The 17,973-nt window shown below is 38.2% G+C and overlaps 1 protein-coding gene across 1 annotated transcript; it reads left to right on the top strand.

Annotated features, from left to right (window-relative positions):
- Positions 1–465: 465 nt before the first annotated feature.
- On the top strand, positions 466–4,087 carry LOC109205213 (cysteine proteinase RD21A-like). The gene is made up of 4 exons (XM_019367899.1): positions 466–934; positions 1,525–1,760; positions 1,945–2,082; positions 3,527–4,087. The coding sequence occupies exons 1-4, from the start codon at positions 466–468 to the stop codon at positions 3,797–3,799; spliced, it is 1,116 nt and encodes a 371-aa protein (XP_019223444.1). The 3' UTR covers positions 3,800–4,087.
- The last annotated feature ends 13,886 nt before the right edge of the window (positions 4,088–17,973 follow it).

Below are 17,973 nucleotides of genomic sequence, written 5' to 3' on the forward strand. Positions count from 1 at the left end.
CATATAATAAAATACATCCATTTTATTGAATCTATTAACTCTAGATTTTCCATTTACCTAAGTGATCTTTTTTACATAGCCTCTTTGCATGGTTGAAGTTAGAAAAAAATGGTTGAAATAATTTACAAGTTATACAATCCCAAACAGTTCAAAACTGGTTAAGAAAGGTAGTTTGGCAGTTTGACAGTTCATTAATTCTTAGAAAATCAGTTGGCAGGCTAGCTAGCTATGCCCCTTGATTAATTCCTTGGGATTTTGTCCCTATGTAAACAGACCCAATTGACAAAAATAATGCAAGTGTTTTCCTTACAGTATTCATAAATTGGCCAAAGATAATATAATAAATATCCACTATTCCAGTTTTTCATCTTTATAAGCTAAAAAATTGGCTCTTCACTTATACTCGTCAAGCCTCTTACATTCTTTACTAGTCTCCTACAGGCCTTTTTTTTTGCGCTTTCATCTATGTCTATAATCGTAGTAACCACTCTTCTCCTCATCTTCTTCGCGTCCTCATCCAATGCGATTGACATGTCAATCACGACCTACAACAATAACAACATCGGGAAATTTAGCGATGAGGAGGTAAAGGGTATATATGAAATATGGTTGGCGGAGCATGGGAAAGCGTATAATGGGCTACGAGAAAAGGGGAAAAGATTTGAGATTTTTAAAGATAATGTGAGGTTCATCAAAGAACATAATAACTCCAAGAATCGCACGTACGAGCTAGGATTGAACCGGTTTGCTGATCTCACTAATGAGGAATACAGGGCCATGTTTTTGGGTACGAGGAGTGATGCTAGACGCCGCCTTGTCAAGTCCAAGAATGCTAGCCATCGTTATGTTTTTCGGGCTAACGAGCATCTACCAGAATCTGTTGATTGGAGGAAGAAAGGCGCAGTTGCTCCTATTAAGGACCAAGGAAGTTGTGGTACCTCTTCTTCTCATTTTTCTTTGAATGAGTATTCCTACTTCTTATTATTCTAATCAATATTCTTACTTGTTATAAGTGTAGGATGTAACCTCTTTATACGTAAAGGTGCATTTGTTACATACATTTATAGTCGAATAAAACTAGCAGTAGATAAGTATTCAGTTAGCTTGCTTCCCCAATATCGTAGTTGTTGCTCTCATTAAGGACTCAGGAAGTTGTGGTACCTCTTGTTTCATTTTCTTTGAATTAGCATCCACTATTAGAAGTGAGGGTGACAGATGCATGATAAATTATTGTTGAAGACATAATTAAGTATATAAAATTATGCGCTCGCAAAAATTTAAACTTTTAGTTGAAATGATCATACGCTTCAACATAGTATCAGAGCAAATAGAGATAGTCCTGAGCTCGAGTCTCATGACCGCCTCTCATCATCAAAAAGAATCAAGCCCTCACGTAAGAAGGTGTGGGCAAAATATAATAAAAATGGGATATATCTCTCTAACAGCTTAGCATCATATATAGATTCCTAGCATCGTACATAGACCTTTGAAAGAAAGTGGCTTGATAGTGGATTGTATTTACAGGGAGCTGCTGGGCTTTCTCAACAGTGGCTGCAGTAGAAGGCATAAACCAGATAGTAACAGGAGAAATGATCACATTATCTGAGCAAGAATTAGTAGATTGTGACAGGATATACAATGAAGGTTGTGATGGTGGGCTAATGGACTATGCCTTTGAATTTATCATCTCCAATGGTGGTATTGACACCGATACTCACTATCCCTACAAGGGCATCGATTACACTTGTGATCTTGTTCGGGTAGGTTAATTCCTTCCGCCGCTCCTTTTAAGTATAAAGATACTTTACGTTTTACCAGTATAGTTTAATCTGTGATAACAAGTTAGTGACCATTTTTATTAGGCCTCCAAGTAATAATTTTAGATGACCTAATTATGTAAATATTATATACAAATTTAAACTCGTTTTATTTGAAATGTTACAGAAGAATGCAAAGGTTGTTAGCATAGATGGATATGAAGATGTGCCTGCAAATGAAAAATCACTTCAGAAGGCCGTGGCACATCAACCTGTTAGCGTAGCCATTGATGCCTCCAGCAGGGCTTTTCAGCTTTACTCCTCGGTAATTCATGACCTTATAATCTGTTGTACAATTTTTATAATAAGTTATCAATTTCCCTCACACAACAATAAAGTCACCTTGATGATAGAATTTATTGTTATAAAATATAAATTATACTAGGTAAATCTTAGTTCATTTCCTATTATATTAGAAAAAGTTCAGTTAGTTTATTATTCCTTGTAGTATGTAAAGTTTTTATTTTACTTTATAGTGTGTAAAGTTTTGTAACTTTGATATGACAAAAAATATTTTTTTAATTTGGCTATTATCGGACATAAAGTTTAATGATCATAGGTGAAAGGCCTCATTTGTTTGCACTTGATGGAGGTCTGAATCTTAATTATTCAGATCTCAGACATTAAGTGCGTTTGTTTTTTTAAAGTCTGAATCTTAATCATTCAGATCTTAATCATTAAGTTTGTTTATTTTTTTACTCTACAACCACTTAATGAGTTTTAATAGGTCTGTATGATTAAGATCTATAACAAAGACTTAATTTCATTAAGATGCTATCATCCACATTCATTATTAATTGACACCACCGCCTATCATTATCAACTATTACCATGCCACCCACCACCACCATACTCAACCTCCACCACCACCACCACCACCTCAATCATAGCCACCACCGTTATCGACAACCACCACCTAGAATCCCCACTACCCCCACCCCATCATTCTCAACCAGAACCACAAACTCATCCACCTCAACTACCACAACTAACCATCCCATCACTATCAACAACCATCGTCGGCACTGGCCACCGTTATAAACTACCACCACCTTCCTCAATCACAACTCACAAGCACAACCACCACCACCACCTACCGTTATTAGTTATTACCACCTACCACCACCATTCTCAACCATAAATCGCCATCACAACCAATTACCACTAGCTACTACTTAAAACCACCATAATCAACCAAAACCACCGCCTCTAGTCGGCATTCACAACCACCACCGTTAGCCATCACCATCACTAACTTTCATATTTTAAAAAATATATATTTTATTGATAGAATATTAGATTAATTAGCATTTCATTTAAATTTTATGTTTATTAATTTTCAAAATAAAGATAAATTTCATACATTCAGATGTTAAAAAACAAACAGTCTTAATCATTTAGTATTCAGATCTTAATATACATCTTAACATTCAGATGTGTATTCAGATTCAGATGTCGTAATCTTAATGCACATCTTGATATTCAGATGTGTATTCAGATTCAGATGTCTTAATCTTAATGCACATCTTGATACTCAACTTTTCTTGTAATTACGAAAAAAAAAAGAATATAAAAACACGAACTATGAGAACAATTTTTAAAGATACTATATATTTATGATAGGTTTGCAACTGCCATCACAAAATAGTAAATACTTCGATTCTTCATATTTACTGACTTAAAATCTTGAAATATATTTTGAACATCAGGGCATATTTAGCGGGGAATGCGGAACAGAATTGGACCATGGTGTGGTGGTAGTTGGCTATGGCAGCGAAAACGGAGTAGACTATTGGATTGTGAGGAACTCATGGGGCTCCAATTGGGGAGAAGATGGCTACATCAAAATGGAGCGTAATGTAAAAGACACATATTCTGGCAAGTGTGGAATTGCTATGGAGGCTTCTTATCCCATTAAGAATGCCAGAAATAAAAATACTGTTGGAGAAGAGGATATCATACGCTCTGTCTCAAGTAAATAGAGTTATTTGGTACTCGTGCTGATGGGAGGTACTGATTAATTGAGGTGCGAACAAGCTGATCCGAACAATATGATTATAAAAAATAGCCAGTGTTTGAAGAAACCGCTGCCACATAGCGGATGGTTTGGGTTATGTCTATTTTGTGAAATTTTTAAGTTTATTAATTAATGTAGATAATTAATTCCTTATCTCATGTGCATTAAATGCCCATGATCATTATTTGGGCAATTTCTTGTAATGCATTTGCGTTGTATGTTTATTTAATGACAGCCTTCATTTTATGTGTTCTGATATATTATGTCTGCGTCATTTTATGTAGCATTATCTTTTTATTTTTTTAACTTTAAATTATTTATTTTACTTTTATTGACAAGCTCTTACAACCATAAAAATGTCACTGTCCCTTTAAAATCACAAATACTAAATATATATTCCATTTTATATGTCCAAAGTCTTCCCTTTCCAAATAAAATGAGAATGAGAGAATATATTGTTACTACTTACTAGTTACTAGAATAACAATCACTAGGCAACCAGTACAGTTGCAAAGACACGGACTACATAGAATATTATTTTCAGCTGATCATTTAACCCCGTTTTTTTTGCCAATTTTTTTTCAATTCATTTTTTTGGCAAAACATGTTTGTTTATAGATTTTATCCATGATTTGGTAGATTTTGAAAACAACATTTTCAAATCCCAACACTAGCTCTAGACCTGTTTTTGACCCAAAATATTGCTTTTTGATTTTTTTAACAATTTTAAAAATTACTCCAATCTTTTGTATTTTATAAAAAAGCTCACCATCTATTATGACCCAACTAATCTACCAGCTAATTACTATCATTTTTTGGACTGATGGATCTTGTAATATTATTGCAATTTGACGAATTATAGTGGCCAGTAATTGTGTTATTAGCAGTTGATATTAAAATAACAGGTAATGATTTTAGGATAGTGTATTATGTAGTTCATTATAAAAATAATAATTTTGTGTCATACTTATCTATGTTCAGAACTATCGTTTGTAATAATGATAATGAATGGCATCGACGAAGTTTCTGCATATACAAGATTAACAAGTTTGTTTGTTTGGTATTGTTGTGTATTTTGATAGCTTTTAGAACTTATGGGTATAAGTCACATTTCACGTTTTTTCAGCCAAAAAAAAAAGTGAAATATGTTTTGAAAAATTATGTCCAAATAGATTTCCATCTTCAAACCAAACTTCGCCCAAATCAATCTTTTTAAAAATAAATTTGGATATCTATGACCAAACGCTAGTTTAATTTATTGAAACTTGAAGTTTGAAACTTGTGCCTTAATAGTAGTGAGTAGTGACCATGTAACATTACAAATAAAATACTTTATATGTCCCAAATTGTGTAACAATGTTTGATTTGGCATGACGTTTAGGAAAAAAATAAAAACTTTTAAAACTTGTGGTCTAAAACAAGCTTTAAATATTTATGTGATTATAGATCATCTCAATAAGGATAAAATAAAAAGTTTAAAGTTAAATTATTTTACATAAGTATGATATTCTTCTTGGGACTCATTAAAAAAATTACAACATAAATTGGGATAAATGAAATAATAAAATATGTTTTTATCGTTGTTTTTCTATTTTGTATGTGCAATTCATTTAAAATATGAATACCCAAATTTTTTACATGTACAGGAACAGAACGGAAAATCCCTGACATGGCAGAAAAATCTTGTCATATCTTGACACCAAAATTGTAACGACCCGACCGGTCGTTTTGAGCTTTTGCACCTTGATCGTTAGTTCCCGGGCATGACTTGCCCCGTGTTATGTATTATGACTAATGTAGATCGTTGGTTTTGGTTTCAGGAAATTGGGAATGAATTTGAAAGAACAGTTTCAGTTGAAAGCATTGAATTTGAAAGGTTTGACCAAGAGTTGACTTATTTGTATAGAATCTCGGATCGGAGTTTTTATGATTTGGTTAGCTTCGCTGGGTGATTTGTAACTTAAGAGCGTGATCGGAATTGGTTTTGGAAGTCTGGTGTAGAATTAGGCTTGAATTGGCGAAGTTAGTATTTTGGCGAATTCCGATTGATTGGTGAGATTTTGATCCGAGGGTCAGAATGGAATTTCGAGAGTTGCTGTAGCTTCGTTAGGTGATTTTGGATGTGTGTGCAAAATTTCAGGTTATTCGGAGGTGTTTTGGTCGGGTTTTTGATCAAATGCGTATTTCGGAAGTTTTTGAGAAACTTAGGCTTGAATTCGATGAGAATTGATGATTTTAGCGTTGTTAGATGTGTTTTGATGATTGGAACAAGTTTGAATAATGTTTTAGGATGTGTTGGTGTTTTTGGTTGAGGTCCCGGGGGCCTCGGGGTGATTTCGAAGGGTCAATCGGACCAATTCTAGCCTTTGGGAGTTGCAGAAAATGCAGCAGACAGTGCAGCAGAGATTTGGTCATCGCGATCGCGATGGGGGTGTCGCGATCGCGTAGAGGAAAAAGGGGAGGTTGGAACTTTGTTCTTCGCGTTCGCACTCAGGGGTCGCGATCGCGTAGTTATGGGGGCTAGAGCATCGCGTTCGCGGTATGTCTTGTGCGTTCGCGTAGTAGGATTTGAGCCCCCTCAGCATTTGTGCTTCACGTTAGCGGCACAAGGCTCGCATTCGCGTAAGCTTAAGGGTCCAGACCTTCGCGTTCACGTGGGTGCAACCGCGTTCGCGAAGGGTATTTTTGGCAGAGGTGGATTTTGTTCATCGCGAACGCGAGAGGTCCCTCGCGTTCGCATAGAGGAAAATAAGCCTGGGCAGAAGGTTTTTATTAGACATTTCATCCGCGAACCAAGTCTCATTTCCACCATTTTTGATCGACCTTGAGAGCTCTTGGACGGAATTTGAAGGGGATTTCGACTAGGTGTGATTGGAGGTGAGTTCCTTGGCCTAAATACATGAATTAATGGTAGAATTTACATTAAAATTTGTGGAAATTCATCAAAAGAGGGTAAAGCTAGGGCTTGGGAATTTGGTATTTCAAAGTGCAATTTGAGGGGTCAAATGGACTCCGATTTTGGTAATTTTGATATGTATAGACTCGTTGCGAGATAAGGAATCCGGTGATGTTACTTTTCTGATTTTTCGAGAAGTGGGCCCGAGGCTCGGATTTTGCTAATTTCGAGATTCCTGATATTTTTCGATTGTTTTCGATTGAGTATTGTCTCCTTAGCATATTGTGACGTATTCGTTGTGGTTTTGATCAGATTCGACGCGCGAGGAGGTCGATTTGCGAGGCAAGGGCATAGCAAGCTAGGATGTTGGCCGGCTTGAGGTAAGTAATGATTGTAAATGCTGTTCTAAGGGTTTGAAACCCCGGATTACACAACGTAATGTTACTTGGAGGTGACTTACACGCTAGATAACGAGCGTGCGGTAGAGCACCGCTGGGGAATGTGACCTAGTCCTTTCCGATCGAGTACTTTAATGCGTATTTGATAGTTAATTGTTTGATGTCCTTATATTTTAGGCTGTATGCCATGTTTGGGGCTTTGTGCCGACTTGTTGAGACCTTTAGGGGCATTTTTACTATCTATCCTCACTCTATTTGTTTGAAAGCATATTCTCAATCATGTTTTACCTGTTTATTACTCAAAGCGGGCTTTATTGCTATATTTTTAAACATGTGGAAACTGTTTTGGGCTGAGCTCCCTGTTTTACTGATGGTCCGAGCAATCGTGAGACGATGACTGAGATAGACCGAGGGTCTGATTGTGAGATTGATGATTGAGATAGACTGAGAGTCTGATGGTGAGGTTAATGACTTAGAGAGGCCGAGGGCCAGTTGTGAGGATTATACCTATGGATCGGGTTGCACGCCGCAGCAATGTGTGTGTGTGTGTGTGTATATATATATATATATATATATGTATGTGTCTATGGATCGGGCTGCACGCCACAGCGATACTTATATGGATCGGGCTGCACGCCGCTGTAATATTGTGCTTGGGCTGTAGGAGCCCCTCTGGAGTCTGCACCCCCACAGTGAGCGCGGGTACCCATATGGATCGGGCTGCACGCCGCAGTGATACTTATATGGATCGGGCTGCACGCCGCAGCGATATATGGATCGGGCTGCACGCCGCAGCGGTTGCTATATGGTACCTATTGAGTGTGAATGCTGAGTACGAGTTCTGATTTGTAAGAGTTGAGTCACGAGTGATAGAGAGGCTAGCCCGAGGGGCGATAATTATATACATGCATATGAGTGATGTTTGCCTGAGAGGTCTGTTTATGAACTTGTTGATTTCACTTCCCTTTTTAGTGAGTTTCTATCGAATATGTTGATGTATCGACTATTTTCACTCTTCTTTATATTGAGCCTCTGTCGGAAAGTAGAGCAAATGTTTTAAAACAACCTTTATATAAACTGGGGTTTATGAGATGTTTAGAAATTAATCACTGATTTGACATTTAGTTATTTCCACCGAGATTTTTAAGTTATGAAGTGTTTATGATTACTGTTTTTGCCCGAGGGGCTGTTTTACGAACTATGCTTTGCCCGAGGGGCCGATTATGGCTTTAATCGCTATTATTCTTTTAAATAGTATTGAACTCCTACTGAAAGGTATTTCAAAATGATTTTTACTAAAAGTTGGATTTTAAAAGGGAAGGTTGACTCGTATTATGATTTGAAAGCCTGTTGTGTTTATTGAGCCTAACGTGAATGTGGATTCATTATTTCCTACTGCTCAGCCTTTATTTACTCTTATTACTTACTAGGTTGGAGTACTCACTTTACTCCCTGCACCTCGCGTGTAGATATAGGTATTTGTTTTCCCCGGTAGCGGGTTTTGAGCTGATCAGAGACTTAGTTATTGGAGTTTAGCGAGGCGACTGCCAGCGTTCGCAGCACCACATTTCGTCCTTTGTTTTCATCAGTCCTATTTGTATATTTCAGACTTGTAGTGGTAGTTATATTCTCATAGTTGGTTGTGACTTGTGACACCTCGATTAGTTTTCATCAGTCATATTTCGTCCTATTTGTTTTCATCAGTCATATTTTTGCTGTTCATTTATGCTTAACCATTTTCTTGAAAGAGACGAGTTGGGTTAGTTGGCTGGCCTTGTCTTCACGAGAGGCGCCATCACGACCAGTGCGGGGGTTTGGGTCGTGACAAGTTGGTATCAGAGCCTAGGTTACTAGGTCTCACGAGTCATGAGCAGGTTTAGTAGAGTCTCGCAGATCGGTACGGAGACGTATGTATTTATCCTTGAGAGGCTGCAGAACCTTTAGGAAAACTTCACATTCTTGAATTCTTATCGTGCGTCCTTGATTCAGCTTGAAAAGAAACTCTTGAAATTCCTTCCACGCGTTTGTATGCGCGCATGAGCGCTCAGTATCAGATGTGCCTTGACGGTTTGTGATTCCCTGATCGAGGGGCGAGATGTGCTCTCTGTGAGTTGATGTTGGGCCAGTATGGAGGACTTGAGGCCGGACCTTTACCTATGGCTTGAGCACCGAGGTGCTGATTGTGTGAGCAAGTGTTTTGAACTTATATGTTCGGTATTGTCCCTATTAGTAGAAGTGACGGCTGGATAGCTACGTGATGGGTATGTTGGTAATGCGAGATGTATCTATGTGACTTAGAAGTGACGAGGAAGGTCTGCTGGATGATAGAAGAACTATTAGGTGTTTGAATTCCATCATGATTCGAGGTATAGCCCGAGTTATGGGCGTGTGAAGAATCTTTTCATGTTTCCAGTCGAGAGTGAAGTAATTTTTATGTTGCGGTATGAGTTCAGACGCAGGAAGACTAAGAGGTTGTGTAATGTGTATGGCGGTGGAAGGTATACAGAAATGCTATATTGAAGCGAAGCAGGTGGGTTATCTCCTGCGAAGTGTCCTGAAGTGGTGCGATCCTTATGTGTATACTAGGAGATCTCATGAGAAAGTGAAAAGTACGGGTTGAAATTTGGAATTTCGGGTCGCTTAAGAGAGTGGGCTTATCTGTTGCGGGAATGAATGCGAGAATTGCAGAAGAGTTATAGTACGGGATGATCTGTATTTTCACAACTTATAAATGATTTGAGTTTAATCTCACTATGTTATTGTGGCATCAATAGAGTAAAAGTGTTATGAGTTATTAGGGGTATTTTGATCTATGGCTTCGAGCCAAGTGGGGGAGTCTGCTGTGAGTAGTTGATTGCACGGTTAGGTGCTATGCTGGTTCCAGTTTGAGGCGTGCAGGTGAATCAGTTATGACTTGTGGGAATTGAGACCGAGGATGTTGGCGAAGGTTATATTATGCTTCATAAGGTAAGGAAATCACATGATGTCTTAAGTTGTTGTTGGTAAAGAATGCTCAGTGCATAGAGCAGTAAGTTGCTTGGGTGTATTAGGATGAGGATTTCATTTTTTTGCGGTATCGGAGTGCCAATGGGCACGGGTGGTTCTGTTCGTTAGGTCAGGTAATTTGCAGTTTGAGTGAGAGTGAATGACTTTCGAGAATGGTTCCAATGTGTTCAAGATTCTGCAGGAAACAATCGGGTATTTTGAAGTGGCATGTATGGTTAGAAACTGTGTTTTCATTGGAAGAGGTTCAGATTTGTGGTATTTCTATGTTAATTATGGGGTTCTATGCATCAGTATCAGGAAAGTAAAGGTAACGGATTCAGATTCGCAGGAAATTCTTCAGATTAAAGTATTCGGGAGCGTGATGTTTTGGGAATATTTGAGAGAGTATTCAGCGGCTTATGGGTCCTAGTCAGTGTGGTCTTGTTCTTGGGTCTCGTGTAGTGAGCTTGAGATTGAGAAATTGTGGTACTACAGCAAGGGGGAGCATCAAGTGAAAATGAATCATAAGGAAATTCAGGTAGATGGAGTGGTTTGATAGTAGACCGAATCGGTATGGTAAGGATATGATCAATTCCTTGTATGTGTTCGAGGTAATGGGTACTTACAGGTATTTTGCGACAATGCCCGTGGGCTTTGATGGCTTGCTTAACTTGGTCTAGTTAGAAGGATTCAGTCTTGGCAGTTTAATTGTGCAAAACGGAATTGGGAGAGTTCATGTTGATTTCTACCGTGGCTGGAGCGGTGCATTTGCTACGAATATGAGAGGTATGAGATGTGTAATGATTTTGTTCTAGATGGGATCAATGGGAGTTCTTGACTAGTGCGTAGATGTCTGTGGCTCGGTAGGGAGATAAAAGTTTTTCATTTATCCTTGGATGGGTGGTATATGCGGTATGTTGTGGAGGATCGAGATTTGCGTGTATGAGGTTTCAGTTCAGTTCTGAAAGGAATGTTCATAACACTCTTAGGCAGCTGGTAGCCTCAGATGGTTAAGAAAATGGTATTGTTATTTGGGAGTGATTTGACGAGAGTATAGGTTTCAGAGAAGGGGTAATGTGATTAAGTTGATAGCACCTCGGTAGTATTGCGGCACCTTCTTTTAGATCGACTGGTGATATTCAGGTTTGTTTGGGGGCGTTTGAGAGTATCTAACGTGGAATGATTGCGTATTAGAGGTGTGGCATATATCCGGACGGCGTATCGGTTCTGTCCTATCGGGTTGCGTGGAGATATGACCTTTCGGGTAGATTCGTGTGTTCTATTTCTGCAATGCGAGATGGGGTCTCAGCTCTGTGTTGCAATGGTTCTGATGGACTTGAGGTACAACCCTTCCGTTTGGGTCATTTTCATGGTTTGAGGATATTCAGGCCATTTCTTATGGGTGCGCGAATTATGTAAATTGCGGCTTGGGCCTGTATTGATGTGTCATGTCACCAGAGAGGTATGTTGGATTCGAGGTGATCGTTGGGGTCATTAATGAATACGAACGGATTTGATTTCAGCTTGTTGGACGGATAATATCGAGGTTCGGCTCGGAAATCTACTGTGGCATTAGCCAAAAGGGAAGTGACTTCATGAATGGTTGACCTGAGAGATAGTTACGATTTATTACTTGTTTCATTTATCATTAGCAGTATATTGAAGTGTTGGAAAGAGACTTTAGCTCATAAGAGGTTTCCTATCGGTATTTGGTTGTTGCGGGCAGCTGCTGTGAATGGAAGTTATCGCGGCATGTGTTGAGTTATGAGGTATATCATATATTTGCACCTGAGGTTGCAGGCATGGGTTATTACAGCTGGTTCTGGGCAACTCAGAGCGTAGGTGTGAGGTTTTGATCGTAATGATGATTTCAGAAGTGAAAGTGTGGTTCTATGGTTTATGGATTAGGATGGATTGTGAAATTTCAGCTATGTTGTGTTATCGGACCTATGTGAGATAGGGTGATGTGGGATCACCCCCGGGTATATGCATGGTAAGGTTATTCAGAGATTGGTTGGCTTTTAGAACAGCTCTGGGCGCGTTCGAGGACGAACGTGTGTTTAAGTGGGGGAGGATGTAACGACCCGACCGGTCGTTTTGAGCTTTTGCACCTTGATCGCCAGTTCCCGGGCATGACTTGCCCCGTGTTATGTATTATGACTAGTGTAGATCGTTGGTTTCGGTTTCAGGAAATTGGGAATGAATTTGAAAGAACAGTTTCAGTTGAAAGCTTTGAATTTGAAAGGTTTGACCAAGAGTTGACTTATTTGTATAGGAGCTCGGATCAGAGATTTTATGATTTGGTTAGCTTCGCTGGGTGATTTGTAACTTAGGAGCGTGATCGGAATTGGTTTTGGAAGTCCGGTGTAGAATTAGGCTTGAATTGGCGAAGTTAGTATTTTGGTGAATTCCGATTGATAGGTGAGATTTTGATCCGACGGTCAGAATGGAATTCTGAGAGTTGCTGTAGCTTCGTTAGGTGATTTTGGATGTGTGTGCAAAATTTCAGGTCATTCGGAGGTGTTTTGGTCGGGTTTTTGATCAAATGCGTATTTCGGAAGTTTTTGAGAAACTTAGGCTTGAATTCGGTGAGAATTGATGATTTTAGCGTTGTTAGATGTGTTTTGATGATTGGAACAAGTTTGAATAATGTTTTAGTATGTGTTGGTGTTTTTGGTTGAGGTCCCGGGGGCCTCGGGGTGATTTCGAAGGGTCCATCGGACCAATTCTAGCCTTTGGGAGTTGCAGAAAATGCACCAGTCAGTGCAGCAGAGATTTGGTCATCGCGATCGCGATGGGGGTGTCGCGATCGCGTAGAGGAAAAAGGGGAGGTTGGAACTTTGTTCTTCGTGTTCGCACTCAGGGGTCGCAATCACATAGTTATGGGGGCTAGAGCATCGCGTTCGTGGTATGTCTTGTGCGTTCGCGTAGTAGGATTTGAGGCCCCTCAGCATTTGTGCTTCGTGTTCGCGGCACAAGGCTCGCGTTCGCGTAAGCTTAAGGGCCCAGACCTTCACGTTCGCGTGGCTGCAACCGCGTTCGCGAAGGGTATTTTTGGCAGAGGTGGATTTTGTTCATCGCGAACGTGAGAGGTCCCTCGCGTTCGCATAGAGGAAAATAAGCCTGGGCAGAAGGTTTTTATTAGACATTTCATCCGCGAACCAAGTCTCATTTCCACCATTTTTGATCGACCTTGAGAGCTCTTGGACGGAATTTGAAGGGGATTTCGACTAGGTGTGATTGGAGGTGAGTTCCTTGGCCTAAATACATGAATTAATGGTAGAATTTATATTGAAATTTGTGGAAATTCATCAAAAGAGGGTAAAGCTAGGGCTTGGGAATTTGGTATTTCAAAGTGGAATTTGAGGGGTCAAATGGACTCCGATTTTGGTAATTTTGATATGTATAGACTCGTGGCGAGATAAGGAATCCGGTGATTTTAATTTTCTGATTTTTCGAGAAGTGGGCTCGGGGCTCGGGTTTTGCTAATTTCGAGATTCCTGATATTTTTCTATTGTTTTCGATTGGGTATTGTCTCCTTAGCATATTGTGACGTATTCGTTGTGATTTTGATCAGATTTGACGCGCGAGGAGGTCGATTTGCGAGGCAAGGGCATAGCGAGCTAGGATTTTTGCCGGCTTGAGGTAAGTAAGATTGTAAATGCTGTTCTGAGGGTTTGAAACCCCGGATTACACATCGTTGTGTTACATGGAGGTAACTTACACGCTAGATAACGAGCGTGGGGTAGAGCACCGCTGGGGAATGTGACCTAGTCCTTTCCGATCGAGTACTTTAATGCGTATTTGATAGTTAATTGTTTGATGTCATTATATTTTAGGTTGTATGCCATGTTTGCGGCCTTGTGCCGACTTGTTGAGACCCTTAGGGGCATTTTTACTATCTATCCTCACTCTACTTGTTTGAAAGCATATTCTCAATCATGTTTTACCTGTTTATTACTCAAATCGAGCTTTATTGCTATATTCTTAAAAATGTGGAAACTGTTTTGGGTTGAGCTCCCTGTTTTACTGATGGTCCGAGCGATCGTGAGATGATGACTGAGATAGACCGAGGGTCTGATTGTGAGATTGATAATTGAGATAGACTGAGAGTCTGATGGTGAGGTTAATGACTGAGAGAGGCCGAGGGCCAGTTGTGAGGATTATATACCCATGGATCGGGCTGCACGCCGCAGCAATGTGTGTGTGTGTGTGTGTGTGTATATATATATATATATATATATATATATATATATATGTATATATATATGGATCGGGCTGCACGCCGCATCGATACTTATATGGATCGGGTTGCACGCCGCAGTGATACTTATATTGATCGGGCTGCACGCCGCATCAATATTGCGCTTGGGCTGTAGGAGCCCCTCCGGAGTCTGCACCCCCACAGTGAGCGCGGGTACCCATATGGATCGGGCTGCACGCCGCAGCGATATATAGATCGGGCTGCATGCCGCAGCGATATATGGATCGGGCTGCACGCCGCAGCGATATATGGACCGGGCTGCACGCCGCAGCGGTTACTATATGGTACCTATTGAGCGTGAATGCTGAGTACGAGTTCTGATTGGTAAGAGTTGAGTCACGAGTGATAGAGAGGCTAGCCCGAGGGGCGATAATTATATACATGCATATGAGTGATCTTTGCCTGAGAGGCCTGTTAATGAACTTGTTGATTTCACTCCCCTTTTTAGTGAGTTTCTATCGAATATGTTGATTTATCGACTGCTTTCACTCTTCTTTATATTGAGCCTCTGCCGGAAAGTTGAACAAATATTTTAAAACAACCTTTATTTAAATTGGGGTTTATAAGATGTTTAGAAATTAATCACTGATTTGGCATTTGGTTATTTCCAACGAGATTTTCAAGTTATGAAGTGTTTATGATTACCGTTTTGCCCGAGGGACTGTTTTACGAACTATGCTTTGTCCGAGGGCCGATTATGGCTTTAATCACTATTATTCTTTTAAATGGTATTGAACCCTACCGAAAATGCTGGAAGGTATTTCAAAATAATTTTTACTAAAAGTTAGATTTTAAAAGGGAAGGTTGATTCGTATTATGATTTGAAAGCCTGTTGTATTTATTGAGCCTAATGTGAATGTGGATTCATTGTTTCCTACTGCTCAGTCTTTCTTTACTCTTATTACTTACTGGGTTGGAGTACTCACTTTACTCCCTGCACCTCGCGTGCAGATGCAGGTATTTGTTCTCCCCGGTAGCGGGTTTTGAGCGGATCGGAGGCTTAGTTATCGGAGTTTAGCGAGGTGACTGCCAGCGTTCGCAGCACCACATTTCTTCCTTTTGTACATCAGTCCTGTTTTGTATATTTCAAACTTCGTAGTTGTATTCGTACTTTAATAGATGCTCGTTGTGACACCCCGGTTTGGGCTGTGTTTAGGCTTTATTCTGCACTTATAAAAGTGATCATTTGATAGACTGTGGTTATCTAGTCAAATTAAATATGCTTAGTAATGTTAACTATTTTGAAAAGATAAATTGGGTTAGTTGGCTGGCCTCGTCTTCGTGAGAGGCGCCATCACGACCGGGTTTGGGAATTGGGTCGTGACATATATTTATTTATATTTTATAAATTTTTTTAAATAAAAATATAATTATTAAAATTTATATAACTGGGTCCCATTTTAGCGACCAAAGTTGGTCGCTATCTGCTTACCCTTTAATTAGCGACCAACTTTGGTCGCTAATTTTAAATTATATTTATTTATATTTTATAATTTTTTAAATAATATTATAATAGTTGGTCGCTAATTTTAAATTATATTTATTTATATTTTATAATTTTTTAAATAATATTATAATAATTAAAATTTTATAAGTGAGCCCCCCTGTATCGACCAACGTTGGTCGCTAATCTCAGTATACCTTTGACCAAGCAAGTCTAATTAGCCCGGTCAACATTTTGACGAAATTAGCGACCAAGTAGCGACCAACCTTGGTCGCTAATTTATTTCAAATAATTATTTTATTATTTTCGCCAATTTAGCGACCAACTTTGGTCGTTTTTCGTGACAGACCAACTTTGGTCACTAAATTTTGGTCGCTTTTTTCCGGAATTCTAGCAGTGATACTACCGTTAAACCAACTTTAAGTAATAATATAAATAAATAAATTTTTTAAAATGAGAACAAAATTTGTTTGATGTAGAATAAATATGCCAGATCCAATAATTTAAATATACTATATGGTGATATTTGAAATCAAATGGTTAGGTCCAAAATAGTATTAGATATGGAAGGGAATCTTTGCGTGTATTGTTAGAGAGAAAGAACCCTTATTTATTTGAATTTTCATTCTTTGTATGTGCTCGGGCTTGGCTAAATTTTTTGGTATTGAACTCCAAAACTTATACAACAAAATAAATAATATATCTGCTCCCTTTTTTTTATTACTTTTTCCAGATTGTTCCTCCCTTCTTCCTCTCTTTATTTTTCAATATGTCCTATGGTTGAAAAAAACCATACTTATAGGAGTTTAAGTTATACAAGTGTATGCTATGTGCTACTTATATGCTTAGCTAATATCACGTGCTAGAATTTCTTTATCTATATTTTAGACGTCTTGCTCATAAGGTTCAATTCACATCGACGATATTCTTTATCACTTAGATATTTTACACGTAGAATTTAATATAATCTCAATTAAAAATCATGTCCATAGGTTTTGATTGCTCATTTAATTTCTCGTTTGATATCACAAATTTGTCCACCAAATGTAATAATGAATCTATCCATTTATAGTAAATATATGTAGTTTCTACAACATTAAGCTATAAATTAATTAATTGTTGTTTCAAAATAAAATGCACTATAAACTTCTATAACTGTAAATGTAATAATTTATGTTATGCTCATTAATATTTTTAATATTTCTCAAAATTTGAATATACTATATTTGGTTTTCTCTAGATTTCCTCTATTAAATAATTTACCGTATTTTATCATAATAAAGTACCCAACATAGAAAGTGGTAATCAAAATAATACTTTTTATTTTCTTACGACGAAACATGTAAGTTTCTAAAGTATTAAGTCTTTCCGCTATTTTACTTGCGGTAAAACTTACTCCATAAATAATATATTTAACAATATTATCGTTAGCTGTAGAAATTAATAAAATGGACCTTAAAATAAAATCTTATTTGAAACTGATAAATTAATAAGAAATCTGATAAATTAATAATAAAATCTATTGGATAGAATATAATACAATATTTTTAAGTTAATAAAACTTTAAGTTAGTCCCTATTAATCAAAATGTACCACTAAATTTATTGAGAAAAAGAGCAGTATAATAGTGCATAGTTATTTTCCTTTTGTTACAGGTACCAAAATTGGAGGGTAATATTGTCTTTTCGTTTAACTTTTTTTTTGGGCTTCACTTGGATTATATCGACCCTTCTTTCGCTTCTCTCTATCTCACTCTTCTTGTTCTTATCGTTACCAGGCAGACATATCTCTCAAAAACTTGGCAGATGGAGGTTCTGTGATCTTGTATTTCTCTGTTTCATCATTTATGGCATGCTAAGGCTTTGTTCTTTATGTGTTTGATTAAATTCTTGAATGAATCAGTTGGCTTGAGGTTTGGCATAGTCCTAGGAATTACTCTAACTAACGTTGCTACAGAGGTAGCTTACAAAATAAGACACCGCTCTGACGCGTGGGTGCTTATAATTATAATTATATAAATAACAACGGACTCGGTTGAATTTTATTTTTTACATTTACATAGAAAAAAGAAAAGAAAATTTGGCAATCAGGTAACCGGGTTTAGACGAAGGGGATCCATAACCCGAATGACCCGAATTGAAGAAAGAAAAGA

Source organism: Nicotiana attenuata, unplaced genomic scaffold, assembly GCF_001879085.1.
Source record: "Nicotiana attenuata strain UT unplaced genomic scaffold, NIATTr2, whole genome shotgun sequence".
Classification (NCBI taxonomy): Eukaryota; Viridiplantae; Streptophyta; class Magnoliopsida; order Solanales; family Solanaceae; genus Nicotiana; species Nicotiana attenuata.